We start from the raw sequence: 26,869 nt of genomic DNA on the forward strand, positions 1-26,869 counted from the left end.
GCCAGTAATGCTCTCTGCATTGAGCTCCTTTGAAAAGTCCATGTGCAATGCCCTAGGCCAAGGTTTCCGGACACTAAATTCAATGAGTGGCAGCCTTTCCCAATTCACAGGGGGGAAATCAGATAATTTTTTAGGACTATTGACTTCTGATCATGCTGGACTAGGTAATTTGGACTAAATTCCCAACTGAGGACAACTAAAAGCTGCTCAAAAAGTATATTTTTTAAAGTTTGACTCAGGGGTATCAGGGAGCAAACAAGGCAGTAAAAAAAATCACAGGGCCAAGATCTGGGAAAAGAAGGAAACCCAAGAGATGTGTGCTGGCAGCTGGGGTTACTTTCTCCCTAGGGGGTCTGCTGATCCCAGAAGATACTGCAAAGGTGCTGAGCAGAGCGGTTAATAGCCTCTGGGACTAAGGAGGTCAAAACTAGGCCCACCGGGCTTACCTGGTGGCGCGGTGGTTGGGAGTCTGCCTGCCGACGCAGGGGACACGGGTTCGAGCCCTGGTCTGGGAAGATCCCACGTGCCGTGGAGAAACTGGGCCCACGAGCCACAACTACTGAGCCTGCGCGTCTGGAGCCTGTGCTCCGCAGCGGGAGAGGCCGTGACAGTGAGAGGCCCGCGCACCGCGATGAAGAGTGGCCCCCGCTTGCCACAACTAGAGAAAGCCCTCGCACAGAAACGAAGACCCAACACAGCCAAAAATTAATTAATTAATTAATTAAATTTAAAAAAACAAAAACAAAAAAACTAGGCCCACCAAGAGCAGGGGGTACCCGACAAATCTTTCATGCTTTGGGTTGAGACCCCAGAGGGTTTCACCCCCAGAATATGAATGAACTAGAAATAGACAAGGGCTCCAAGGGACTGCAAATCATCTCGGTCCCTGAAAGTAAAGTAAAACCACCTGGTTTGCAGGATCCCAAGGGATCTGCCCGAAGTAAACATAATCCTCATGGAGCAAGATAATTTCATTCTGTGCCTTAAATTATTTCTACAGGTTTTCATATAAAACGTGGGGCACTCAATTTTTGCCAAGTATGCGAGGAGACAAGACGATACTAACAAAAACCAAGAGAAACAACAGACACTGGAAACAGACTCACAGAGGCTCCATATTAGGGAGTTATTGAACTTTAAAATACATAAAAGATAAGATAGGCAATTTTGATAGAGAACTAGAAATGATTTTTCAATCATTTTCTAGTTCTATTTTTATCCCATCAATCTCATTCTTAAAATGCAGGGTGCTACAGTTCCCCACACAGGGCAACATGAAAAGCAAGCCAAGAATCCTCTGGGAAAAGCCCAAAAGAGGCGATTGTGCTACATTCAAGGATGCTGGTCTGAGAGTGTGCTTGCAATAGTGACAATACATTGTGTAGGTACCGTCCCAATTTCTAGTAGCAAATTTGTTGCTGGTTTGTAAGATGCAACTAAACATAGACACCCTCTGAAACTCAGCAGACTCTAATCTTGAAGGGCTTTGCTCCTTTGAATGGGGACCCATCTCCCTCTTCGCTTGTATCTGCCCAGACCCAGCTCTGCCCCTGGCCCAGAGCAGTCATGGCAAAAAAAAAAAAAAAAGCAGCATTTGAGTATTTGTTTTGTGCCAGGCCCCTGCCAAGGCATTTCCACACATTGTCACATTATTCACAACCCTAGGAGGCGGCTATGACTATCTTCCCCATTTTACAGGTGGAAAAACTGAGGCCTAGGGGACCCATGGATCATGTTCAAGGTGCCCTGGTTACCAAATGTTAGAGCCAGGTGTGAACCCAGGTCTGCCTGCTCCCCCACTCCCCACCTGCTGATTGCTGGGGTGACCCCTGGATGCCTGTGGTCAGAGGAGGCCTTGGATTCTCCTCTCCACAAATACTCACTAAGCACCAACCACATCCAGGGCCCTTGCCTGGGAGAGCTGAAAGATCCGAAGCCAAGACTCAGCCAAGTGAGAACACTTTAATGGATCCGAGGTCTTATCCACCTCTTCTTCTCTCCCCTCCTCTTCCCCATTTCTGGAACTCAGGGTCCAGCACGCAGGGAGGGCACAAGGATGGACTGGGGGAGATGCCCAGTCACGGGCATAGGATCGAAGAAGTAAGGGCCACGGTGCAAAATCCTCTTGTGGCCGCCAGATCTCTCCTGGGAAAGCTGGGTGGCGACTGTCGAAGAGGCTACCTTCTGGGGAGCCGAGGGGGAGCCCCCGCTCCAGCCCACATCCCAGGTCCCTTCTTAGGGAGTCAATGCTCCCTAAGCCGAGAGTCACACAGCAGTGTGACTTCCAGCCCAAGGTGCAGAGGGGGGCTCAGCCTTCACACGGGCCTCCCACAGCCCCTGGGGGCCAGACATCCAGGCCGGGGCCTGTGGAGGGTCCCACCCCCTGAGCAGTGGAGGGCTCGGGGGCCACGAGGCAGAGCCTGCAGCCGGCCCAGGCCCAGGCCATGGTGGCCCCTGGCCCGCTTGGTACCTGATTAGTGTGGCTGGGCAGGAGGGGTCCCTGTGGCCGACAGGTAGTGGCAAAAGGTAAAGCGGGGACAAAGGGGGGAAAGGGCTTCCCTGGGGGGAGGAAGTGAGGGCTGGGGAGGGGACAGAGTGAAGTGGGGCGAGTGGGGGGTCAGAGGAGAGGAGGGAAAGGGGCAAGGAGTTTGGAGAGGTGTGGGAGGCATGGGCAGAAGGGACAGAGGGGCTGGGCAGGGCCTCTATCCTAGCCAAGGGGGCTGAGGAGGAGATTCCACTAGGTGGACAATAGGCTCTTCCTGGAGCTAACAGACTGCAGCAAGGAGGATGAGGGAGACACACCTGGAGGAACCTCTTGGCTCTGAGATTCTACAGAAGGTAAGTGTGTTTTTGAGCATGAATGAAGAGGTCATGAGCAGAAAGGAGTGCAAAGGGAGTAGCAAGATGGGCTCGGGTAACTGGAATTGGGGGACAATCCAGGCCTGGATGCCAGCCTGGGCTCTGGTGGCAAAAGCGACAGAAATCCTCTGGTCCAGGCCAAGTCAGCAGGGAAGACAGGCAGCCCCATGCATCACCTTGCGGCCATATCCCTGTTGTGGATTAAGAACAAACAGGGGAAGGGAAGGGGGAGGGAGGGGGAGGGAGGGGGAGGGAGGGGGAGGGAGGGGGAGCTGAGCTCAGGCCTATCAGTCCCAGCCAAGTCCCAGAACCTTCCTGCCCTCCTGGGCCCTGGAGACCCCAGATCCCAAACCCTTCCCTTCCCTTCTCAGCCCCACCCTTGGCACCAAGGAATTAAGCGCGGGGCAACTCACTCACTGGGCTCCTACAGCTTCAGGGAGGTGACCCGGGGGATGTGGAAGAGCTGAGTCTCCTCGGAGCTGGTGGAGCTGCAGCGTCACAGGAAGTGAGTGAGTGAGGCCCCCAGGCCCAGACCCTCAGCCCCGACACAGGAACGAGCCCAGAGCCCGGAATTTCCTGCCTCAGGAGCTCTTCAGGGGTAGCAAGAGTGCCCAAAAGTTAGGGCTGGCGGATGTGTTGCAGCAAGAAGGATTCAGGGCAGACACGTGGAAGAACTTCCTGGCCCTGGAGCTCCTCAGATGGTGCGACTTTTCAGGGTTAGGCGTAAGCCTCCCCTGCCTGGAGGCCTCAGATGGGGTGCAGCAGGGGCCGGGCCCGGCAGCTGGAAGGGCTCCTTCCTGGGCCCCTGCTGCACCCCACAGTGCCGGCAGCCTCCTCACCTGAGGCGTTTCCGGATGGGACGGAAGTATTTGGAGGTCTTGACGGCAAAGACGATGCTGGGGATCAGGAAGAAGGTGCACCACCCCAGGCAGAACCAGAAGGCGTTCTGGAACAGAGGAGGCGAGGTCGGCGCACTGTGTCTGGGCAGTGGCGTTTTCCCAGCCTGCTCTGCACCCCCAGTCCCCCCGCTGACTCAGTGCGGGGCACGGGGACACATTCTCAGAGCTGAGGCAAAGGACGGGGGTGCAGGCCCGGGGCAGGGCCCCCCTTACGCTGCCCCTCCCATGGGGGCCTCCACGTCCGCGAGCCCTGATGCGCTGGGGGGCACTCACCCAGGGGTCAGCCACCATGTCACACAGGATCACACGGCCGTTGTCCAGGGCTGTGGAGAGGGGCTGGCAGGTGGCGATGCGCTGAGTCACCTGTGGTGTCAACGTGAGGCAGGTACATGCAGACACACCCAGACCCACAGGTGCTCAGAGGGAGGTTGACAGGGACACAGTGGGGAGCCACCGCACAGCTGTACACAGACACACGGATGTGGCAACACAGAGAAGGGAGGACACACCGCCATCAGCTCATCGCTCACCTCCTGCCTGCCCCACCCTGTTCACCAGCCTCGGTTAAGCCCCTACCGTGTGTCCAGAGCTGCTCTCCACGTCACACCCGCACTGGGAGGCGGTGTGCACACACACACAATGCAGTGCGCACACACACATACGCGCACACGCATGTACAGACACACTCGGGGTTAAGCGAGACCCCTGCCGGTCCAGTGTGGGTGGTAGACGGCCCGCAGAGGCTGTGATCAGCAAGGGCCCGCAGGAGGAGGTGGACTTCGAGGGCAGGGCTGGCCTCAGGCAGGCTAGGCGAGGGGACCAGCACGAGGAAGGGTGGGGGGCCAGGTGTGGACGGCATGTCCCAGGGAGCCACAGCCAACCCGGTCCGCGCTCGGGCCTCAGAGAAGGGCTATGGCAGAGGTTGGGGCATGGGCGGAACCCAGCCAGCCCGATGCCAGGTTTGGGAGTTTGGGTTCAATCCTGAAGGCCTAAGGCACCCCCAGGGGCTCTCGGGGGGCAGAGGAGGTTGAACAGCTGGTACCGCTGGAAGCTTGCCTGAGGCCAGGAGGGTCTGAGCCCACACTCACCTCCTCTCTCACCCAGGCCACGTACTGGGAGAAGTAGCCCATCTCCCGGGTCAGGAAACACTCACTTTCCTGCGGGAAAGACAGGAGCCCTGTGCTGGTTGGAATCTCAGGGCCAGCACCCCTGCCCCCGCATGCCTGGCACCATCAGGACAGGCCAAGCTGGCTTTCCTGGGAGCCACGGTGAGGGGGCAGGGCTGGAGAATCCTGGGGTGGGAGCCCTGCGAGCCTTAACCCTTCAACTCACCTCTGACTCTGAAGCGCACCCGCCACCCCTGCCCCCCCCTTCCACTCACATTCTTCAGGATACGGGTGGCCCAGGTAGGCAGATCTCCTTTCAGGTGAGTGACTCTGTCCAGGACATCTGAGGTCTCCGGCTGGGGGAGAGGAGAGGGGCTCAGTCAGGGAACACCCACCCATTCACTCATCCATTCATTAACTCAACGTACGACACACGACATACTCACCTTGGGGTGGGCGGTGTCGGGCCCTAAGGACAGAGACCACATATGGTGGTCCTCAAGGATCTGCCCACCCACCCTCATTTCTTCCCACCCCACCCTCAACTTCCAGTGGGACTGACTGGGCAGAGCAGGCGAGGTCCCAAGCCAGCTGGGCCCACACATTCTTCCTCCCCCTGCTGTCCACCTGCTCCCCTCCTCCCCATCCATCCCCAGCAGCCACCTGGAGAAGTGGGGCCGAGGATGCCAGGGCATGGACACTGAGGTTGAGCTTAGCCTGTGAAGAAGAGATCAGGGCTGGTCAGGGGAAGGAACTGGTAGAAGGAGGGTTCCCAGCATCCCTCTCCTCTTCCTGGCCCCCTCCCTGCATCTCCCCCTCCAGGTCCCGGACTCCCTGAGCCTCCAGACTTACCACAAGCCTCTGCTGGAGGAGGAGCTTCTCCTGATGGAGGTTTCTGAGCCCCTGGGCCTCCTTCTGCAGCTGCTGCCCCAGCACAGTATTGCCCTGAGGGGAGACAGATCAGAATGTTACTCCGCTGGCCCGGGACAGGCTTTGCCGACATGCCCTCACCGAACTGTTCGACCAGACGTACTGGAGGGATGTGGAAAGTGCCGGAATCAGAGGCTGGGCTCAGAGGCAGAAAACTGAGGCCTCCTTAAGTTCCTTGGCCTGATCTGGGTTTGGGGGCCTGAGTCCAAGTTCCACGTCCGGCCCTAGCTTGCTCTGCACATCGTGGTGGGTAGGGGAGGGGTGTCTATGAGATGTCTTGAAGAGAACTTTTTAAACTCTCTATATTTATAAATACAAAGTGCTACTTTTTCCAGTACATTTTAAGCGTCTAGAGGCAACTGGCATGATATCGGATCCATCGGGCTGTCCTCACAGCATCTGTCCCAGCAGATTCCACAGGCGGTGTGCACCTAGCAATGCTTCCCAGCTGTGCGATGTCAGACCCTATCTGACGTCATCTGATGTGAGGTGGGTGGTAATCCACTTTAGAGATGAAGACGCCGAGGCCCAGAGATGAGGCCACACAGCCAGTTGGTGGTAGAGATGAGGAACGATTTGCCCAAGGCCACACAGCCAGTTGGTGGTAGAGCTTGAGCCAGGGCTGATGCTACAGAACCCTTCATCGCAGCCGGGGGTCCAGAGTCTCAGCCCTCGGTGGCAGGGGCCCTCAGTCCCCTCCCCAACCCAGGCACTCCCACCCCGTCCCCCGTCCCACGCCTCTGGCTCCAGCCCGCCAAGTGGGGTCTCTGCTCCCTTCTCACTTGGGTCTGGGACAGTCCCTCCAGCTCCTGTGCCAGCTTCTCCACGCTGGTGTTCACCACAGGCTTCTGAATCTGGAGACGGACAGGAGAGGCCAAGAGGCGATGAACCCCGGCTCCCCCAGCCCCGGAATTCCCAGTCTTCTCCAAAGCACCCACACCAGCTAAGTCTATTGTGACACATCAGTCACGGTGGGTTTGACCTGAAAGTGTGAAACATACGAGACATTTTCCATTAGGAAAGGAAAAAAAAAAAATGGGGCGCCCTCTGGTGTAACCCAGCGGAGAGGTGACGTCCCACCAGCATCTGCCACAGCAGTGGGTTCAGGACCATGGACAGCAACACACGCTGTTGGGCGGAGGCACACCCATCCTCGCCCAGCCCGGGTGCTGGCACCTGGGGCACATGGTCCGGAGACACCCCCAGCAGAAGAGGCCCCACGGGGAGGGGCATGTGGAGGAGACCAGGGACGGTGGAAGGCCAAGGCAAGGCGACACAGCTCCCCGACCCCCAGCTCCTCTGCGGGCCCCTCTGCTCTGCCGTGGCCTGGCCTGAGGTACCCACCGCTGACCTCAACAAGGAAGCCTGGGTAGTGGATGCTCTCAAGCCCACTGCTCTGCAGGGCCTCCAGGTCCTGGCGGGCGGCTGGGCTCAGCAGGTCCAGATTCTCCACGTCCACTTTGAGTTTCTGCAACTCCTGCTGCAGCTTGGCAGTGTACTGGGAGGGAGGGAGCAGGGTGGAGCCGTGCTCAGTGGCTGAACCAGGACCCCAGAGCTGCTGTTCTAGGTGAGGGGTCAGCAGGCCCTCAGGGCCCTCCTTCTGGATATCCAGGGCCCCTACCCTGGACACTCCCAGCCCCAGACAGGCTCCCAGCAGGTCTCTGCTCCCCACCCATCCCCAACTCCACCTTACCCCCACCAAGACCCAGCTCTCCTCCAGCACCTATCTGGCTACTGGACAGCAGCACAGACCTTCCCAGGCCACCCAGAAGAAAAACAGCTTCCCCCGGCGCATCTTGATCACGTCACCTTGTGTTAAGGTCTTCACAGCACCTGTGTGCTATTTACTTATCTGGGTACTAGTTTACCGCCATCAGCTCCATGAGAATGGCACCTCATCTGCCCACTCTGTACCAAACCCTCAGCGTCTAGAGCAGAGGCTCATACGTGGTGGGTGCCGTACAAATTTGTTGAATGTGTAAAAAGGAGTGAATGGATGAATGAGTGAATAGACACAATCACATTTCTAAGACGGAGCACAGTTTAAAAAGGGATTCGATGGGGCTTCCCTGGTGGCGCAGTGGTGGAGAGTCCGCCTGCCGATGCGGGGGACGCGGGTTCGTGCCCCGGTCCGGGAAGATCCCACGTGCCGCGGAGCGGCTGGGCCCGTGAGCCATGGCCGCTGAGCCTGCGCGCCCGGAGCCTGTGCTCCGCAACGGGAGAGGCCACGACAGTGAGAGGCCCGCGTACCGCAAAAAAAAAAAAAAAAAAAAAAAAAGGGACTCGACATTTTCCAACCACTGCTGGGAGAGATTTAAAGGGCATGAAATTCAGCCCCGATGTTTCACAGGTGAGAGGCTGAAGACAGGGGGCAGTGTCAGAGTACAGAGCTCAGCTCGGCTCACCTCTCGCCATCCCTCACGCTCCCTCCCCAGGGGCAGAAAAGGCCCGTCCTCTCAGAGGCAGGGCTCTTAGACCAGCATTTCAGGCACCAGTAACACACAGGTAAAGGAGATGTCTCAAGGTGGGCAGAGTCCTCCTGGTGCCCGGGAAAGCACACCTTGTCTTAATTATCTCTGCATCATCAGCTCACTATTATCTCCTTCGAGGACAAGTTCTCCTAAGGTCACATTTGGTTTGTTGCCAGATGGCCCCCAAGGACTGTCCAGTCCCTCTGGACCTGAAGCCCTATCTGTCCAGACTCTTCTGTGACCCGGACCCCTCCCTTCCCTGGACCAGGGCTGAGAGCCCTCCCCTTTCAGCAGGCCGAGCACAGGGCCTCCTCTGCTCAGGCCCCCTGCCGCAGCCCTCCATGGCCAGCCTTCACCCTGGGGCCTTGCAGCAGGACAGTGCCTGCTCAGCGGACCTCTCGTCTGATTAGAGACGCTGAAAGAGGAGACGGCTACGGCATAAGGAAACTGCCCAGGTTATAGTTTAAGGCGTGGAGTTGGGACTGAAATCTGGACCACTTGGCTATGCTACCCTGCGGAGTGGCAGCAGGTGGTGGGTTTAAGAGGAGTTGGTAAATAAATAAAATACATTTTAAAAAGGGGCTTCCCTGGTGGCGCAGTGGTTAAGAATCCGCCCACCAACGTGAGGGACACAGGTTCAAGCCCTGGTCCGGGAAGATCCCACATGCCGCAGAGCAACTAAGACCGTGCGCCACAACTACCGAGCCTGCGCTCTAGAGCCCGCGAGCCACAACTACTGAGCCCGCGTGCCAGAACTACCGAAGCCCGCGTGCCTAGAGCCTGTGCTCCGCAACAAGAGAAGCCACCGCAGTGAGAATCCCGTGCACCGCAACGAAGAGTAGCCCCCGCTTGCCACAACTAGAGAAAGTCCATGCGCAGCAATGAAGACCCAGTGCAGCCAAAAATAAATAAATAAAATAAACTTTTTTTTAAAAAAAGAGGAGTTGGAAGGTTTCTGAAGACAAGGCAGGATCGGGAGTTAGCAGTTTAGGAGGGGTGGGGGGAGAAGCAGGTGGGAGAAATGTGGTTTTCCCAGGATATGCTTGGGAAGGGCTCCTGGGGGACCCTGGGAGCCAAGGCAGCTCTCCTCCCCCCTCATTTAGGCGTGAAGAGAGGAAAGGAGGGAGTGTGTTACAGCTTCTGTGCACCCTTAGGAGAACCAAATTCTCAAAGTACATCTCCTCTCATGAAGGAGCACTTCCTTTTCTTTGTTCCAGAACTGTCTCTTGCCAGTGTGAGTAAATCTCTCCAGTTGTACACATCAAGTTCTGGCAAAGTCCAGTGGTTAGGGAACAGGCTGTGGGGGGCCCTCCCCCAGTGGTACCCAACTTCACCATCGTTTTCACTCTGTCACACTCCCTCGCCAACCTCCCCGCTCCCGACTGGAGCATCCAAACCAATGGCTGTCCTCAGTCAGGACACACACCCTAGTCCTCTCACGCACTGCCACCACCCTGTCTGGCCTCAACCTCACCTGTGTTCAGTGCTCAGCGCTGGTCAGAGCCTCCAGGCGTTCACGCACTCACCCACACACTCTGGAAGCTGCCCTGGGCTCTAGCCCTGGGCCAGGTCCTGAGCTTGCACCTGGGTCCTCTGCCCCTGAGGCGCCTCAACTGCTCTTGCAGACTTCTCGGGTTCAAGGAGATGGTCCCTCCAGCAAGGCCAGAGCAGAAGAGGGGGGGATCTGCAGGAGGGGGTCCCCACTGTGTTCCAGAAGGTTCTCTCACCTGGCTGATATCCAGGTGCTTCTCCAGGTCATAGGAGTCATTGAGCTGCAGGACCGTCCAGAGCGCAGCCCCTTGCTTGCACTGCCTGGGGAGGAACGACAGGCATCAGAGATGAGAGGGGTGGGGGGGGGCAGGGGGGGGCTGACGTCATCCTACTGGGATGCCCACCTCAGCCCCTCCTCACACCCCGTCCCCCGGCCCACGCTTCCCGCTCACTGATAGGCCAGGAGGACGCTGAGGTTCTTCTTCAGGCCAAGAAGCTGGGACAAGTTCATGGACGACGGCAAGTTCCCCGGAGTGTCTGCAAACTAGGGATGGGCCACAGAGGAATGCGCCTGGAGCGGGGGCAGTGGGGGGGCAAGGCCACTCGGCTCCCCGGGGCCTAGTCCCACGCCGCCCTGGCACAGCAGAGACCACGACCCAGTGACTCCAGCCTACACCTGCCTCTAACTCAGATCACTCCTGGGCCCTAAATCCTGGCAGGGGCCCTCCCCGTGACTCTCCAGGAGGGTGGCCGGCCTGGTCTCCAGCAGAGGACCCAGGCCAGCATCTCGGCTCACCTGCTCAACGCAACAGGGAACAAGGATCCCCAGTTCCCAGACTCAGTGTTAGGGGGGCAGAGGGGCTCAGGTCTGGGTGCCATCCTTCGAGGTCCCTGCCTGGGGCCTGGGCAGCCCTCCGGGGACTCACTGGCTCTTTTCTCTCACCGGTGGTTTTCCATCTCTTTCCTTGGCCGTCTCCATCATTCCTCCTGTCTCTCTCTCTCTCCCTTTTAACCCCTCGGGCTCCTACTTCCTTCTAAACCTCCCGCTCTGCCCACAGCTCCCTCCACATCCCTCGGGGCCCCAGAGCGGGGCAGGCCCACCTCATACAGCTCCCCGCTCTCCCAGCTCCGGCACACCAGGGTCTGCACGTTGCCACCCAGCAGGAAGGTGGCGTAGACAAGGAGGATAAGGGGCGCAGCAAAGAGGAAGCCGAAGCCCACACCCCTGGAGGAGGCGGGGGGACAGGGTTGAGACGGGAGGGAGGACGCCCCGGACCGTGCCCTCCATCCTGGGGCCAGCACGGTCAGTGCGTCAGCCCCGGGGCAGAGCCCTTCTGGGAGAGGAGCCAGAGGACTCAGCCTCCGGGGCACGAGAGAGGACTCAGAACCTCTCACTGTCCCCACCTCATCCTCCCCCACCCCCACTCTACCACTGGTGCCCTGGCTGGCCCTGGCGGCCTAGAGGAGAGCGCAGCTGTTTTGCTCAAAGAGCCAGGGCTGCCGGCCTCTGGGCCGAGGACACATGGAGGTGACCAGCTCCAGAACTGAGCCCCAACAGGGCCACCTGGCATGGCCAGCCAGGACCCACCAGCAGAGGCAGCAACCTACAGCATCTGAGTAGGACCTGTGCCACTGACCAAGGCTTCTTTGTGAGACAGGCATGGCCCCGTGCCAGGATTTGAGGCTTGGAGGGTGAAACATGGGCTGGATTTCACTCACCCCTTTGGCCAGGCACCTTTATACAGTGACCCTCCTGCACAACTCAATGTGGCAGCCCTGGCCTTAGAGACTATCTAGTTCAGGGCTGGCAAACAGATTCTACCTCTGGTGCCACCTCCTAATGGTAGTGCTGCCTGGACACTGGGTTAAGCAGGATTCTGAGGCTGTATCTGGGCTCAGAGAGAAAAGGTGCCCATTGATTATTAAAGCTGCCACTGGTGTGGGAAGGGGAAGTGCTTCTTATCTGCATTCCTGCTCCAGGCCAACCCTTTTATACAAACGAGGACACTGAGGCCCAGCTGGGTTATAATTTGCCCAGGGCCACCCAGCAAGTCAGCCCAGAGCCAGAGCAGAGCTCAGTCTCTTGATCCTCAGGACTCGCTCCTGCAGCTACGCCAGAAGCTGTCCATGGGCATGAGAGGAATGTGCCAGCCCGGGGCCCGGGGGAGAGACCCTCCCCGTCTCCCCAGCCCTTCTTACACCATGAGGAAGCGGGCTCCAGCCTCGCCCTTGGCTTCCGAGTGGCTGGGGTCTTCCCTGTTACAGAGCCCCCAGATGCCCAGGTTGAGGCCCAGCAGGTTACAGACCACCACAAGCAGGACCACAGAGCACAGCACGCAGCCCACAATCCACCTGCCACAGAGAAGGTGGGACGTCACGGAAAGGGCAGTAGTGGGCACAGGAGGGGCTGGTGGAGGACCTAGTGGCTGGGTGGGGCCGCTACCCCAAGGCTGAGGCTTTAGAAGTGTGACTTCCTATAGGGTCCCCAGGCTCAGATCCCCAGGGCACAGAGCCAAGGCGGGGACACGGAGGCCCAGTGAGAGAGGGCTCTTGGCTTAAATGGAGGCGGAGACTTAGTATAAGGAGGGTTGATGAGGGCTGGAAATTGGTTCCGGGGTGGCTGAGAAGCTGAGCTGCCCGTTCCACCCACCCCCACGGGTTCCCAGGCACCTGTATTTCTCGTATCTCTGCACCTCCTTCAGGTAGGGGCGGCTGCTCTGTTCCATCTCCTCCAGTGCTTGGCTCCAGCGAGAAGCCGCCTCCCAGCCTGGGAATGCTTCGACCAGTGTCCTCAGCTCTCTAGGCTGCTGGGCCACCACCTTCTTCAGCTCTGCCCAAAGCAGCAGGGGCTTATGGGATGGGGAAGACCCCCAGGGGCCCAGGGAGGAGACGGGTGGGCAGGAAGAACATCTGGGAGGCACAAAGATGGTTTACTCTCTGTCCAGGCCCAGCCAGGAGGCCAGCCTTCACCTCCCCCACGCCACCACCCCACTCCTCTCTCAACAAGGCTCTTCGGTACGGATGGGTTGGGGGCCATCCTAGGCAGCCAGCCTGGCCCTCGGGCAGGGCCTCACCTCTGATCACGTCGGCCGTCTGCAAGGTAGCCAGAGCCGGGAGGGCGTTGAAGGTACTGTTCTCCTGCCGGAACCAAATGCAGCTGTGCCTCCTGCTCTCCGCATGGGTGTCCTAGCTTGGGGGACCCCTGCATCACCAGGTCCAGTGGGAGAGCACCCCCCGCTCAGTGCTCCCAGCCCAGGAAATCAGGAAACAGGCTTCCCTTTGCTCTCTTGGTCAATGCCTTCTTCTCCCCTCCCTCGGCCTAGCCTGACTCAATTCCCCCAAACATTGCTCCTTTCTGTCCCCACCCCTCTTGCTTGGACTATTGCAGTAGACTCCTAGCCATCCTCTGACCTCTCCCAGCCACTCTGCACAGGACCACCAGGTCTGTTTCCCTAAAGTCCAGCTCCAGTCTATTCTTCCAGCCTCAGGCCCCATTTCCCTCCTCCTGGAACATTCTGCTCTAGTTACCCAGCACGACTGACTCACCGTTTCCCCAACCCCGGCATCTTCCAGGCCCTGGGTCACAGGTGCTGCCTCATGCTGCACCTTTCCCCCCCCAGGAGAGCCCGCCTGTCGTCTGGGGCTCAGCTTGCGTGCTCGCTCCTGGGCCATCCCCAGACCCCACCCCCTGAGGGTCCTAGCTCTTCCTTCGGAGCTCCAGGCCTGCCTCCCCCACCAGACCCCGTGCACACAAGGACCAGCATCGCGAGCCTCCAGCCCAGGGCGCCACGTGGTAGGCGAGGCCCGGATGTGACCCAAGTCTTAGGTTCAACTGGGTTCCCACCCCAAAAGAGAAAAACCGAGGCCCCTCACATCTGAGTTCCCAGCCAGGTTGCGAAGAAGTCGGGTAGACCGGGGCAGGCACTCACCTCCTGGACCATGCTGGAGAAGTTGGCCTCTGGGACACCTTTCAGCCGATGCAGGGCCTCGTCCACAGAGGGCACCTGAAATGGTTTGAGGGGGCTGTTATGACAAAGTCCACGGAGAGGCCTGGGAGGGGTCCTTGGGGACGGATGGGGGCAGAGGCCTCTGAACACTCGGTGTCCTCGCGTGCAAGACGGGGACCTCCACAGCCCCGAAGGCCCTGGGTGGCAGCGAGAACTCAAGAAGCGAAGTCACGTGAGGCTCACGGCACAGCGCGCGGCCCAGGGAAACTCCCACCCCACTGCCAGGATGACCATCGTTAACCCTGGGTGCGTGGAGAGGGGAGGGGCAGCCCAGGGAAAGGGACCAGGAGTCCGCGTCAGGAAACACCCGGAACAGAGGCTGCCCGGGCGTTCCTGGAGCAGCGGGCAGAGCAGCCCCTTTCGCCCCAAGGGGCCTCCGCCCTGGGCCTGCACCTGGCTGAAGTCGGCTCCCAGCTCCAAGGCGTGGGCTCTGTCCAGGGCCTCTGCACAGCCCCGGCAGCCGGGCTCCTGCAGCAGGACCAGGAGGCGCTCCCGGTGCCTCCGGACGGCCGGCGCCAGGGCCCGCTGCCCCTCCTGAAGTTCCACGGAGGTGGCGTTCAGGGCTCGGAGGTGGTCCACGGAGACCTGCAGGGCTGCGAGAGCCACGTTTGGACTGAGGGGTCTCCACTGCGACAGCATATCCTCGGAGACCTTGCAGGAGGCAGAACATCTTTCCCTCCCAAACCCAAGGGACAGGTGGTCCTTAATCTCTGTAGTTATCATGGAAACTGCCCTGGGGCACGTTAAGCCAGGAGTGGGCAAAGGTGCCAGAAGGGATCCTAGGATAAAGCCGTGAGAAAGTCAGGGGTGGGGACCGCTGACTTCGTGTAAGAAATGCAGGGCCGGGCGAGGGCAGGGCCTGCCCCCCAGTGACACTCACCCTGGCCCAGGCTGAGCACGGAGGCCAGGGCCTCATACACCGCGCTCTTGAGCTGGGTGTGGATTATGTCCCCAATGCTGCTGCTGACACCTGGAGAGCACAGGGCAGTCTGTGGGGCTGGCCCCCAGGAGCCTAGGGGCCTCCCCACCCTACCATCCTCCTTCCCCTGGGTTCCGGAGGGTGGTCTTGCGGCGGAGTGGCCGCCGTGCTCCCCAGCTGGACCCTAACCCCGCCTCTGCGAGGATGTTCCCACGTGGAGCCCGGGATGAGGGGATGAGAGGCCTCCCCAGGGCAGGCCTGAGCTGAAACCCTCACCATCCAGTTCCTCCAAGACTTGCTCCTGAGGAAGGGAAAACTGCTGTGCCACGGCCTGCAGCTCCTAGGCAAACACAGGGCCGGGAGGCTGCTCTTTCCTGTCACTGGACACCCCAGCTCCCGTCCCTTCCCCAGCCCCTATTCCCCCGCTACCCGCCACAACTGGGCGTCCATACCATGGGTGCCATCACGGATTACAGTGACTCTCCAGCAGGGGGCGGTCAGGTGCGTGCTGGAAGGGGCACCCTCTCTAACTCGCCGGCTATGCACGAATTTGCAGGACCTAACCTGCCCTGTCCCGCCCGTGGCTGGCGCTCCTGGGGGCACGTGCGGGGTGGGGGGGGGGGAGGGTTACTTGGTGGTCACCTGGGGGACATCGGAGACCAGGCCCCGGAGGCTGAGCAGAGTCTCCGGCAGGGCCTTGGCACCGGGGCCCATCTGCTCATGCGTGCGCTGGTTGGTGACAAAGGCAGTGACCACGCCGATCCTGCGGGGACGGGGGAAGAGGAAGGGGCTGGCTGGATGCCCGTGGGCCCCTTGGGCCTCGGCCCACGCCTCCCGCCTGACCTGGGCGCCCCTCACAGCAGCACGAGGGTGCTCAGCAGCAGGAATCCCACGAGGGTGCCTCGCTCGCAGGCCATCGTCTTGTGCTCCATCTTCACGCGGCCCCCACAGCGCCGGCAGCAGCGGCAGCAACAGAAGCAGAGCCCAGCGGCGGGTACCACCAGGAGGTAGAGGCCGGTGATCACGGCACACACCACGTAGCCCGCCTCATACCGCACCACCTGGGCAGGGCAGCAAGGCACGAGGGGCTGTCCCGACCCTGCCACTCCTGCCCTCTCCCGCCTGACTCCAGAGGGACACCCGACGGGAGGGAGGCACACACGGGGGCGGGGCGGCGGGGGCACCACGCACGCATCTCGCATCTCCTTTAACTCTTGTGAGGGGCACCGTGTCCTCAGTGCTATTTACCATCCTACAAACAAGGGAACTGAAGTCCGGGGAGGCTAGGGCTCCCTGCAAACCCCAGAGCCGCTGCAGGGCAGAGCCGCGGTCCGCGGACTGCAGTGCTCACGGAAGAGGGGAAGGGATGCCAGAAACCCCCACCCTGGGACACACCCAGCAAGACGGGCTGAGCCGACGAGGCCCTCCTCCTTCCTCGGTCCCTCGTGCTCACCGCTGAACGCCCTCCCCCCGCAGCTGCCCCAGCGCTCACCTCATCTGCCTTCACGGAGGATGGCTCATTCAGCAAGGCCTTTATCAGCTCTAGGAAGAGAGTCAAGCTGGGTCTGGGGGCAGCGACTGCCCTGCCCCTGGGTCCACCCCCGCTGCCAGGCAACGGTGGGTTCTCCGAAGGGGGTCCTCCCGCCACCTCGGCACCCTCGGAGAAGGCGGTGTCACCACAGCCCGGGCTACAGCAGGCTGTGTCTGCAGGGAGGCCTGGCTCACTCAGCCCTCCTCCCGGGCCCCCCAGGTAGGCCCTGCAGCGGGGAAGCCGGCAGCCCGGTTAAAAGCAGAGAAGGGGCCTGGCCTAGCAGCAGCCCTTCCCCGGAGAGGCAGGGGACAGGCTGGGAGCTGTCTCTCCTGCCGCCCCTCCAGGTCCTCACAACCACCACGGCGACCCAGACCCAGAGAAAAAGCTCAACCGGCTCTTGGAGAGCTTTGACTGTAACTTCCTCTACCTTAGGACAGAGAAACCGCGGCTCAGAGAGGAAAAGGGGCTTGTCCAAGGTCACACAGGAAGGTGATGCCCTGGGTGCCCAGGCCTTCTGGGGAGGAAGGTGGGGCTGGAGAGTGCTGGGGACCCCGCCCTCCAAGTGCCTGCCGACGGTGGGTGCGCCCCTCGGTGGAGAGGAGATTAGGGGGTTAGGGTGGGGACCCAATACCCGCCGAGGCCCGCCCGGGGGAGGGGCGCACTCACCGGCGGGGAAGGGGTTGAGCTGCACCACGGCGAGGAAACGGCGCACGGTGCCGTAGAGGGGGTCCAGGGGCCCCGGCGCGCGGACGCGAGGGGCCAGCCAGCGGGTGTTGCCCGCCGGGGCGAACGCCAGGCGCTCCGCCGGGCCGAGGGCCCCGCAGTCCGCCGCGCCCGCCCGCCGCAGGGCCGGGGCCGGGGCCAGGGCCAGGGCCAGCCCCAGGCGCAGCAGGGCCGCCAGGAGGCCGGGCGCACGCACCATGGGGTCGGCCGGTGGGCTGCGGGCCGGGCGGACGGGGCTCAGGCTGCCGAGGGTGCGGGCCGCGCACGGGGCAGGCCGTGCATCCTTCACCAGCCTCCGTCCCGCTGCTCTCGAAACCGGCCCGACAGGTTTGGGCTACCTGGGCAGCCGCCCGGAGCGCGGCCGGGGCAAGGGGCGGAGGCCTGGGCTGGGGGTGGGGTTTGCGGGGTGGGGGGCAGGGCCTGGTCCGGACCCGCTCCCAGCGGCCTGGGGTGGGAGCCTGGGCGCCCTCTCCCCTCCCCAGATGCTCCTGGGAGGGCTGCCTCCGGAGCTGGGTGGGGAAGGCACCTCAGTACCTCTGGGTTATCTAGGATGGCCCAGTTTCAACTATTACACCCTGCGCCCGGACGCAGCCGCCAAATCCGGGGCCTGGGAAAACAACTACCCCGTGAAGGTCTGGCCCAGAGCGCGGCAAGACCAGCCGCCGGGCCCAGGAACCAGGCTCCTCCCCCAGCTTCCTCTGGGGCCTGCTCTGTTTCCTCGGGTCATGCCTGCGCCCGTGCCAGGTCATTCTGGAGCACAGAGGCCACAGGGCTTTGTCCAGAGCAGCTCTCTGAGGGGCCACTGAGAAGGGCACAATCCTTTGGGAGAGTGAATCCAGCAAAGCTGTGCCCAGCAATGTCCCATCCAGTCATCAGCTGAAAGAACTATCACGAATATGCCCAGAGGTGAAGTGAGACAGTGGCATGGACATATAGACACTGCCAAACGTGAAATAGCTAGCTCGTGGGAAGCAGCCACATAGCACAGGGAGATCAGCTCGGTGCTCTGTGACCACCTCGAGGGGTGGGGTAGGGAGGGTGGGAGGGAGGGAGACGCAAGAGGGAGGAGATATGGGGATATATGTATATGTATAACTGATTCACTTTGTTATACAGCAGAAACTAACACACCATTGTAAAGCAATTATACTCCAATAAAGATGTTAAAAAAAAAAAGAATATGCCCGGAGATGTGTGTGCACAGGCCTCTGTTTTGTCAGTGGCTGTAAGCCCAGTACCCAGAGGGTGCCTGTAGCTGAGCAGTCAGGGAAAATCTGGCTAAATGGATGGAATATGTTCCTGGCAGCATCATTCGTGATGCCGGAAGCAGCCCCAACGGCACTACAGTGAAAAGATTGGTGAAATGACCATCTCACACACTGGGCTGTCGTTAAAGAAAACGATGTGGAAATGGCTCTCTGGACCTGAACGATGCTCACAGCGCACTGACAAGCGTGACCAGCTGATGACAAAGAGCTGAAGGCATGGAGTGAAGCCATAAAACGATGATCATCTCCGGCTGGAATCAATTTTCAATTCTCTTCTGCTCATCTCTGCTTCCTAATGCGTGTGCAACAAACATGCATTACTTGTGTTCAGAGAAGTATTAGGAGTTTGTGAGTTTCCATAGCAGCCCCCACGGGAGCCCTGGAGGGAGAGCGTCCCCCCAGCTCAGCCCTGGTCTGCGGGGTGTGTGAGGGGCACAGGGGTTTTTGGCTGCTCACGGGAGTCTGCAGTAGGGAAGGGATGTAGGCTTAAGTCACGGCTGGGCCTGTAGCAGAGTGCCCACGCTTCCCACCGCTGCCCTCACAGCTTTCTCAGAGCCAGGGGATAAGAGTACGCAGTTCTGGAAGGAATAGTCCAGTTACTAACGGGGTGCAGACAGGAATTGGAACCTCATCAAAGGGTGACTCGGAGATGAGGGTCACGGCTGCAGTGGGGAATGGGCTGGGGGTATCCTGGCCATCACTTTCTATCAATAACTTGAGTCCCGCCACCAGCAGCATGGAAATAGCCCTTTCCCAAGTTGATATAAACCACCTGTGTGATTTAGTAACTGGCATTTAGGTTTTTTTGTATTTTCTGACTTGGGTGCACCCAAGAGAGTGCAGGAGAGTTGACGTCCCAGCTTCCTGGGGAGGATTAGAAACCCTTGGAGCTTTGGGAAATAAGCAGCCCAGGCCCCCAGGTCCTGTCTCCCCGCCAAACTCTTCTCAACTATTCTAATTAAGCCAATCAGTTGCTACTGCTATTGTTTTCCTGTGTCTCTAATAAAAGCACTGCACTTTGAAGATAAGCGTTCACCCACGAAAAAAACAAAACATACCAACATACCATCCATGGAAATTCTTTGGTTGATCTAGGAGGATAAGCTGGCCCTTGTTACCTTGGGCACACTTCCCAGGGCCACTTTCCCACACTTGACTTCAAACATCATCAGAAGTTTGATGGTCCCCAAACTCTGGTTCCCAAAAGCCAGCAATGGATCCTTCTGGAAAGCTTTTGGTTCAGAATTCAATGAGAGGAGAAACTGTAACGGTGGGTATATTTTGGAGAATTTCTACCTTCGTGAACCCTGAACCACGAGAGCATCCCTGACTTCTCATCCCTCATGCCTGCATCCCCCACTCAACAGTGTCCTTCCAGTGCTCCCTCCTGGACACTTCTTCAGGATGGACCATCCTAATTAATTGGAGAAATTTAAAAATCCAGTCTTCTGGGCTTCCCTGGTGGCGCAGTGGTCGAGAGTCCGCCTGCCAATGCAGGGGACGCGGGTTTGTGCCCCGGTCCGGGAAGATCCCACGTGCCGCGGAGCGGCTGGGCCCGTGAGCCGTGGCCGCTGAGCCTGCGCTCTGGAGCCCGCAAGCCACAACTACTGAAGCCCGTGCACCACAACTACTGAAGCCCGTGTGCCTGGAGCCTGTGCCCCGCAACAAAGAGTGGCCCCCGCTTGCTGCACCTGGAGAAAGCCCGCGTGTAGCAGCGAAGACCCAATGCAGCCAAAAATTAAATAAATGAATAAATAAATAAATTTATTTTTTTTAAAAAAAAAGAATGGACCGTCCAAAGTGGGTATCAGGCTATATGACTCCTCGGCATCAAACCCTCCAAGGGCTCCTGCACCAGCCTCGTGAATTCCTTAACTTGGTTCACCAGGCCCTTGGCCACTGGTCCCACCTCAGTCCCCCTGGCAATTTCCCGAGTGCTCTGCCCCCCCGTGACATTCCCCTCTGTCCTGTTCCTGCCACAGGATCCCCTCTTCTTCATGGGAACTCTTGTTCCCATCTTGCACCCCACTTCCGTTCATCCCCTAAGACTTGGCTTGGTGGTCGTTTCTAGGAGGCACCCCGGACCGCTCCCCCAGGCTGAGTCGGGGGCCCCTCAGGCTGCTTCCCTATCACCTGTTCACCAGCCTGTCTCCCCCACATAAACAAGCTGTATTTATTCATTAGGGTTTTTTTAAATTTATTTTTTGACTGTGCAATGCGGCATGTGGGATCTTAGTTCTCCTACCAGGGATGGAACCTGGGCCGCTGCACTGAGGGTGCAGAGTCTTAACCACTGGACCACCAGGGAAATACCAACAGGTTGTATTTTATTCACCTGCACCTCCTCCTCAGCCCCATGCACAGTCCCCGGCGCACAGACTGTTCTCTGTAAATGTTTCCCTAGGCTTGAGGAAAGCAGATTTCAAAACCTTTAAAGATAAGATTTTCTTGCAGCCAGAGAGTCTGAAAGTGAATGTGATTCAAGAATAGATAGGAGAGGGGAATTCCCTGGCGGTCCAGTGGTTAGGACTCCGCGCTTCCACTGAAGGGGGCACGGGTTCGATCCCTGGTCGGGGAACTAAGATCCCACATGCTGTGTGGTGTGGCAAAATAAAAGAATATGTGGGAGAATTTCCCCCAAACCGAAATTCCCTGTGGTGGTGAGTGAAGCTGGTGAGGAAGGGGTAGGGTGGGTGGGGAAAGGGAGTAGGCTTTTGGGGGAGGAGTGTGTCCGTGGTGACGTCTTCATGAGCCTTGCCCAGCAGTAAGGATGGGGCGCAGCCCAGAGGGGGGCCACAGGAAGCACGTGGGGCTTTCAGCAAAGTGCTCCAGCATCTCAGTGATCATTGCTGCAGGCCAGGTGCAGGTTTCCACATGGCCAGCTAGCTGTGGCCGGAAGGCAGCAGGTGTGTCAGGACCTCGGGCAGGCAGCTTTGTCAGAAGCAGTCAGAGTCAGGAGGGCAGGGGCCCGGGCACACAGAGATGGCCGTGCTCTGGTTTGCCATGGCAGGATGAGCTTCTAGAAGAGGCAGCACAGTACTGAACAGATTCTCCAGGCAGACTTGCTGTAGGAAGGTTCTTGGTTAGCTGAAGACTTCAGTCTTTGCAGCCCAGGGCCCCTGGGTGGGCTCTGTAGCCTCAGCATGGCCAGGGGAGACCCCTTGAGACCTGAGGGTCACCGTGTCCTCAAGACTTGATCTCTGTGTCGATTGGGAGGACAGCATCTTCTGGCCCGAGCCAGACTTCCTCGGCTGCCCTCTCTCTCCAAGGTCAGGGGCAAGGGCTTGTCCCAAGGTCAGGGCCCAGGCCTCATCTGACACCAGCTCCCTCCTCTCCCTGTGGCACTTGCGGCGCCTCTTGGGGAGAAGACAGACAGAGGCCTCGTTTGCAGAACCTGGGGGCCATCTGGGGAGTCGTGTGGTCCAGGAGCACCACCGGAGCTGGCTGCACCTCCCCTAGGGCCTGACTTAGAAGGGAAAGAGGCACAGGTTGGAGATGGGCCGCCGGCCCTATTCTCCAGTGCAGCCTCCTCCCATCACCGCAGTAGGTGCTAGGGAAGGTTGCTGACGGTCCCTCTTTGGAGGTGCCACGCGCCCATTGCTTCCCTTTGGGTGCTTGTGACAGCACCACTGACCGGACCCTCAGGAGCTGTGTCTGAGCCCCGCGTCTCCTCTTGGGCGCATTCAGGTGCCCAGGAGGTCCAGACCAGAAGTCTTAAAGAGCAAGATCCTATATTGTAGCTAGGAAAAAATGGCTCCACCCTCTGTCCCCTTGAGACAGCTCTGCGAGGACACAGGCTATAGAAGCAGAGGCTCCTCGCGAGTGGAGGCCTGGAAGCCCAAAAAGATAAGCCCCAAAGATAAGCCCATCCAACCATGACCAGCAGACAGGTTACATCGTGGAGAGTTGAAAAGTGATAGCTAAAGTCCACAGGGTAGTTTCAGGTGGCGTGCTGTCTGCTCTGAATCAGAACCTGTCTCCTGTTCCACATCGACGACGCGAAACCAGGAGGGGGGGGGGTGGTCCTGATAACAGACAGAGAGGATTCGAAAGAATCTCGATCCACCGGCCTGGGGGGTTCAAACCCCGCAGCATGAAATGGAGCCAGGCGAACCAGGATAGGCAATTCACAAACAGATTCCTAGATTCCTAACTGTTTGTGGAAACAGAAAGACCGTAATGGGCCAGCTGACCACGAGGTAGCACGAAGTAGCACATTACTGAGGTAGCACCTCAATAATGAGGTCAGACAGCTAAGATGCTTTTGTAATGCTAGCCAGCCTGAGAGGTCAAAGATCCACCCCCCCGCCCCCCCCGCGGAGGCCCAGTGCCATTGTCCTGTGCTGCTTAGCCCTGCTCTGGAACTGTAACTCCCTCTCGTGACAGCCACGACTAGGTAGGTGAGGCGGGGCCGGAGCACCAAGCCAGGAGCGGCCACCTGTGCCCAGCAGACGACCACCCCCAGAGGTCGGGAGGAAGGACAGGAGAGTCAGGGAAAAGACCCCGTTGGCTTCCAGCGTTGCATGCTGGAAGCAGCCAAGAGACCTGCCCCGCGTGTCCCCCCAGCCCCGCCCCGACCTGTCTCCTGCCTTCTCTGCGTCACTGCAGACCGGGCCACGAACCTGGTCACAGCCGCTGAGGACAAGGACGGGCCCACGCGGCCCTGCCGGGGCTCCACGCCAGCAGCATTTCCCCTTTTCCGTGCTGCTGGTGTATCCTCCAGGCTGACGACGGGGCTGAACGCGTCAGGGTCCCCCTAGACTGTGGATGAGGACATGGGAACCCTCCTGACACCCAAGAGGTCACAGGCACTCCTGCACCCCTGCAGCAGGCCCCTGAGAAGTGCGTCCGCAGTGACCACCCTCTAGGAGGCAGGACGCTCTCTGCAGGAGGGAACTGGGTAGTTGCTTTTCCGGGCCTCTCTCGAAAGGGAAGGTCTTTCTTCTCTCCGTGACCCACAGTGAGAACACTGCCCTCACCCCCATTTCATTAGAGAAGGACAAATCCAAAGCGAGGGTCTCATCATGCTGTGCATGTATCCGACGCACGCTCACTGCTGATTGAAACACAGGTACCACAAAACAGAAGGTGTGGACATACTCTCCTAGGAGTGTGAATTACACATCAGTCTGCGTCTCTAAAACGTAAGGAAGCCACATAAAACTGTGGGAGGGGCTTCTCAACCACATACTCTCGCCCAGAGAAATGCCAGCTTTTGAGGAATGGGGACAATGGCAAAAGCATTCAGTCTCACCGGAGACCTTCTCTTCCTGATAAGATGCAAGGCCCCAAACTTCAGTGTGGAGAACTGGGGTTTTCAGGGCTGTGAGGGAGCTGTCCTCTGAGCAGGAACCTTGGGATCCGTCAGCAAGAAGAGCAGAGGGGAAGGCTGTCCATCCACACAGCTGGGGTGTGGGGCTCTCAATCGGGCTGCAGATGCACCAGCCAGAATCGCCGGCAGAGGTCTGGGTAGCATCCCACTGAATTAGAATCTCGGGGGGAGCTCAGGTGCATGCGGGTTCGTGAGCTCCCCGGGGCTCCTGATGGGCCAAGTGGACCGAGAGCCATTGCCGTGGGCAGTCCCGGCCCCGCCCTCCGGGAGAGCAGCCCTCGTCCTGGAGGGCAGGGGTCTCCACACCTCACACACTCGGAAGATTTCCTGCGGGGACGTGGGGAGGGGCTGTCAGGACGCCGTTCCTGCCTGCGGCCATCTCCACCTCCACCTTCTCCAGCCGCCAGAGGAAGGTGCCGCGGTGCCAGGCTTCAGGGACCAGATCAATACAGGTCTGGGGAGTGTATGTGAGAAGCGGGGATCACGTCGGGCCCCTCAGCTGCTCTCAGGGCGTGAGGGGCAGGAAGCAGCCGGGCGGCAGGCAGGAGCTGGGGCGTCAGAAGAGCCCAAGAAGCACCTTTTGGGAAGCCTTCAGTTAGATGTGGACCAGCTGGAATTTGGGGAGTAACACCTGTCCCCAGAATGTTTGGAGACGCAGAGACCTCCCTGCCAAGGTCCAGCAGCCTCTGGGGTTTCCTGGGGGGCGCTGTTGGGGGCCAGTGAGGCCACAGTGAGCTCTTAGGGATGGGCTACCGTGCTGGCAGGAAAACAGGCGAGTCAGTGACCAAAGCAGTGGAGTGCCCACCTTGCTGCAGCCGGTCCTGCTGATGCAGAGGACAGTGGGAGAAGGGCCTCGAAACCAAGACGACAAGGGGGCAGTGACGTCCAGGTGCGGTGGACAATGTTTTCGAAATGCGGAGGACGGGGGGGCAGGGCCTCCTCTGAATGCAGGAGAGGATGAAGGGGTCTCTCCCAAACGCAGAGGAGACCCGCACAGCGCCCTGGTGTTGCAGAGGACTTGGGAGCAATTCCTTCAAAAGCAGAGGACCGTGGAGCAGCCACCCCAGACGCAGGAGATGGCAGAGCAATAAAGGGAAGTGGATAGCCGAGCGGCGCCTTTGCATTTGTAGAACAGCGGGCAGTGTCTTCGAAATGCAGAGAACATTGCAGCCATGCCTTCAAAATGCACTGGGCAGCGGAGCAGGAACCCCCAGTGAAGCCACGAGAGTGGCGAGGATGTCTTAGTACCTAAGAGACGGCGGAGCAGAGGCTCCAGCCGCACAGAGCATGGCTCAGCACCTTCCACACGCGGGGGAGAGAGGAGGACCACCTCCACACGCAGAGGATGATGGGGCAATGACGCCCAGAAGAGCTGGCAAAGGAGCGGTCCCTTCAAAAGGCGGAGGAGCAGTGCCTTTTCAACGCAGGTGAAGGGGAGCGTCGGCTTCCAAACGGAGAGGAGAGGGCAGCAGTGCCTCAAGCCGGGGCCCCCGTTTCCTGGCTGGCTGTCAGCCTCGGGCAGATCCTAGCAGCTGCTCTCTGCTCCCGCACGTGGGCCCCTACATCCCTTAGCCGGCGACGGTGCCTCCGATCCTTCCCGTGCTGACTTCCCCATCAGTCATATTTCTCTTGCCTCTTGCACCTCGTCTCTCTGGCCAACTCTTCTTCTCAGTCTGTGATTAGGCACTCGCACCTGGATGTTCCAGGACTGGCTTTCTAGCTTAAAGCCAGAAGATTAGTAACCTTAATGACATCTGCAAAATCCCATCACAGCAGTGCCTAGAATAGTGTTTGTTGAATAACCAAGAGACAGGAATCTTCAGGGGATATCTCTAGACTTCTGAGTATGGTAGGTTTCTCTATTGTAAAGCTTCTCATTTGTCTTTAATTTGCTAATATGAACTCTGAGTCTCCCAAAAGGAAGTCTCCTATGCCAGCCGTTTCCGTTAAGATTAGACTCAACTGACTACGTCAGAAAGTCCAAAATAACAATGGGTCAACCAAAGCAGGAATGTAGTCTCACATAAAGTGAGACTGGAGGTTGGTCATCCAGGGCTAGCCTGGCAATTCCACGAAGCAACAACACCCAGGCTCCTCCTCTCTTTTGTTTACTCCGGCAGTTTCTAACCTCGAGATTGCCTCGTGGAACAAAATGACGGTTGGAGGTCCAGTCATCACATTGACATTCCAGGCTGGGGAACAGCTGGGAGGGGCTGATATCCCTCCTGGCTAAGGCAACTTCCTTTAAAGCAGCCTCTACCCCCCCACAACCCACCCACCCCCACCTCCACCCCCACCATGTCACTCCCAGACCTTGAATTTACATTTCGTTGACCAGAGCTTGATCAGAAGGCCACACAGAGCTACACGGAGGCTGGGAACATGCTCTATGGGCTGGGTGCTCTGTGCCTGGAATAAAGCCAGGGTTCTGTGGCTCAGGAAGAAGTGGGGTGTGGACACTGGGAAGATCCAGCTTTCACTGCTACCCTGGGTACTCCAAGCATGTTTGACTACAGATGCCTTTGTTTTCAGAGCACAGTTCAGAAAGTGTGTTTTCCTTTAAACTGCAGAATAATGTGTTACGTCTAGCTGCCCAATACGTTTAGGTTCTACTCTCCTAGTCCCCGAGCAGTGAAAGTATTTTAAGACCAAATTATATAGTACTGAAGAAAACATAAACATTCACCCCTAAATTGTATCAAAACAGGATCCTGTATTTGCCAAACCCAAGCCACATCATTCGTGTCTTCCCTTTCCCCTTTCACTCGTGTTTGACTATGCTGGTACTCAAATGGGGTACAGCACGCGTGGCGGGTACAACAGCTCCAGGCAAGACCTTCAAGGCGCAGGGGAGCTGCAGGTCCTGCATTGGGGCCCATCCTGCCAGCTGCACCCCCGGAACTGGACCCCTGAGCAGGGACTGCTGCCTGGAGGTCCCCAGCCCCTCCTCTCCTCTCCTGTCCCAGTCATACGGCTCAACTCCTAACCAGCATCCTCCTCCTCCACTTCCTTTCAAGGTCACTTCTCTGTTGGAGACCTTGGAGCAAAGCAGGACTATCTCAGGGCCCCTGTTCACCTTGCAGCAGTTACCATCTGGGGAGCTGGCCTTTTTTCCTCATCCCTGACTCATCACTAAAACAATTACGTAAAGGTCTCTGACTAATGGCTCGGGGGTAAAGGAAGGTGACTGCCGCAGATGAAGGGAAAAATCCTCAAAATGAAAAGTCAACCATCACATTCCTAGCAACCGGCTCAGCTCTCGCTAGGGGGAGTTTCTCCGGGGCTCTGTCGGTCCTCAGGCCCCTCCCCCACCGTGTTATCTTAAGTCTTCCT

The 26,869-nt window shown here is 58.8% G+C and overlaps 1 protein-coding gene across 1 annotated transcript; it reads right to left on the reverse strand.

Annotated features, from left to right (window-relative positions):
* Nucleotides 1-1,966: 1,966 nt before the first annotated feature.
* On the reverse strand, nt 1,967-17,135 carry PROM2 (prominin 2). Its single transcript, XM_059079982.2, has 24 exons — nt 16,880-17,135; nt 16,175-16,224; nt 15,541-15,743; nt 15,325-15,445; nt 14,959-15,022; nt 14,644-14,733; nt 14,157-14,356; nt 13,686-13,760; nt 12,831-12,894; nt 12,427-12,586; nt 11,956-12,108; nt 10,858-10,981; nt 10,209-10,300; nt 9,993-10,077; nt 7,146-7,292; nt 6,577-6,648; nt 5,717-5,809; nt 5,528-5,581; nt 5,140-5,220; nt 4,847-4,915; nt 4,032-4,121; nt 3,699-3,805; nt 3,273-3,347; nt 1,967-3,050 (listed from the first exon to the last, which is right to left on the reverse strand). The coding sequence occupies exons 1-23, from the start codon at nt 17,133-17,135 to the stop codon at nt 3,284-3,286; spliced, it is 2,514 nt and encodes an 837-aa protein (XP_058935965.2). The 3' UTR covers nt 1,967-3,050; nt 3,273-3,283.
* Between the last annotated feature and the right edge of the window lie 9,734 nt (nt 17,136-26,869).

This window comes from Kogia breviceps, chromosome 11, assembly GCF_026419965.1.
Source record: "Kogia breviceps isolate mKogBre1 chromosome 11, mKogBre1 haplotype 1, whole genome shotgun sequence".
Classification (NCBI taxonomy): domain Eukaryota; kingdom Metazoa; phylum Chordata; class Mammalia; order Artiodactyla; family Physeteridae; genus Kogia; species Kogia breviceps.

Coding starts and splice junctions, on each gene's coding strand:
- PROM2 (XM_059079982.2), bottom strand. CDS start 17,135: ATGGTGCGTGCGCCCGGCCTCCTGGCGGCCCTGCTGCGCCTGGGGCTG. Junction 14,734..14,958: donor AGTCTTGGAGGAACTGGATG/GTGAGGGTTTCA, acceptor TGTGCTCTCCAG/GTGTCAGCAGCAGCATTGGG. Junction 3,348..3,698: donor CCCATCCGGAAACGCCTCAG/GTGAGGAGGCTG, acceptor GTGACGCTGCAG/CTCCACCAGCTCCGAGGAGA.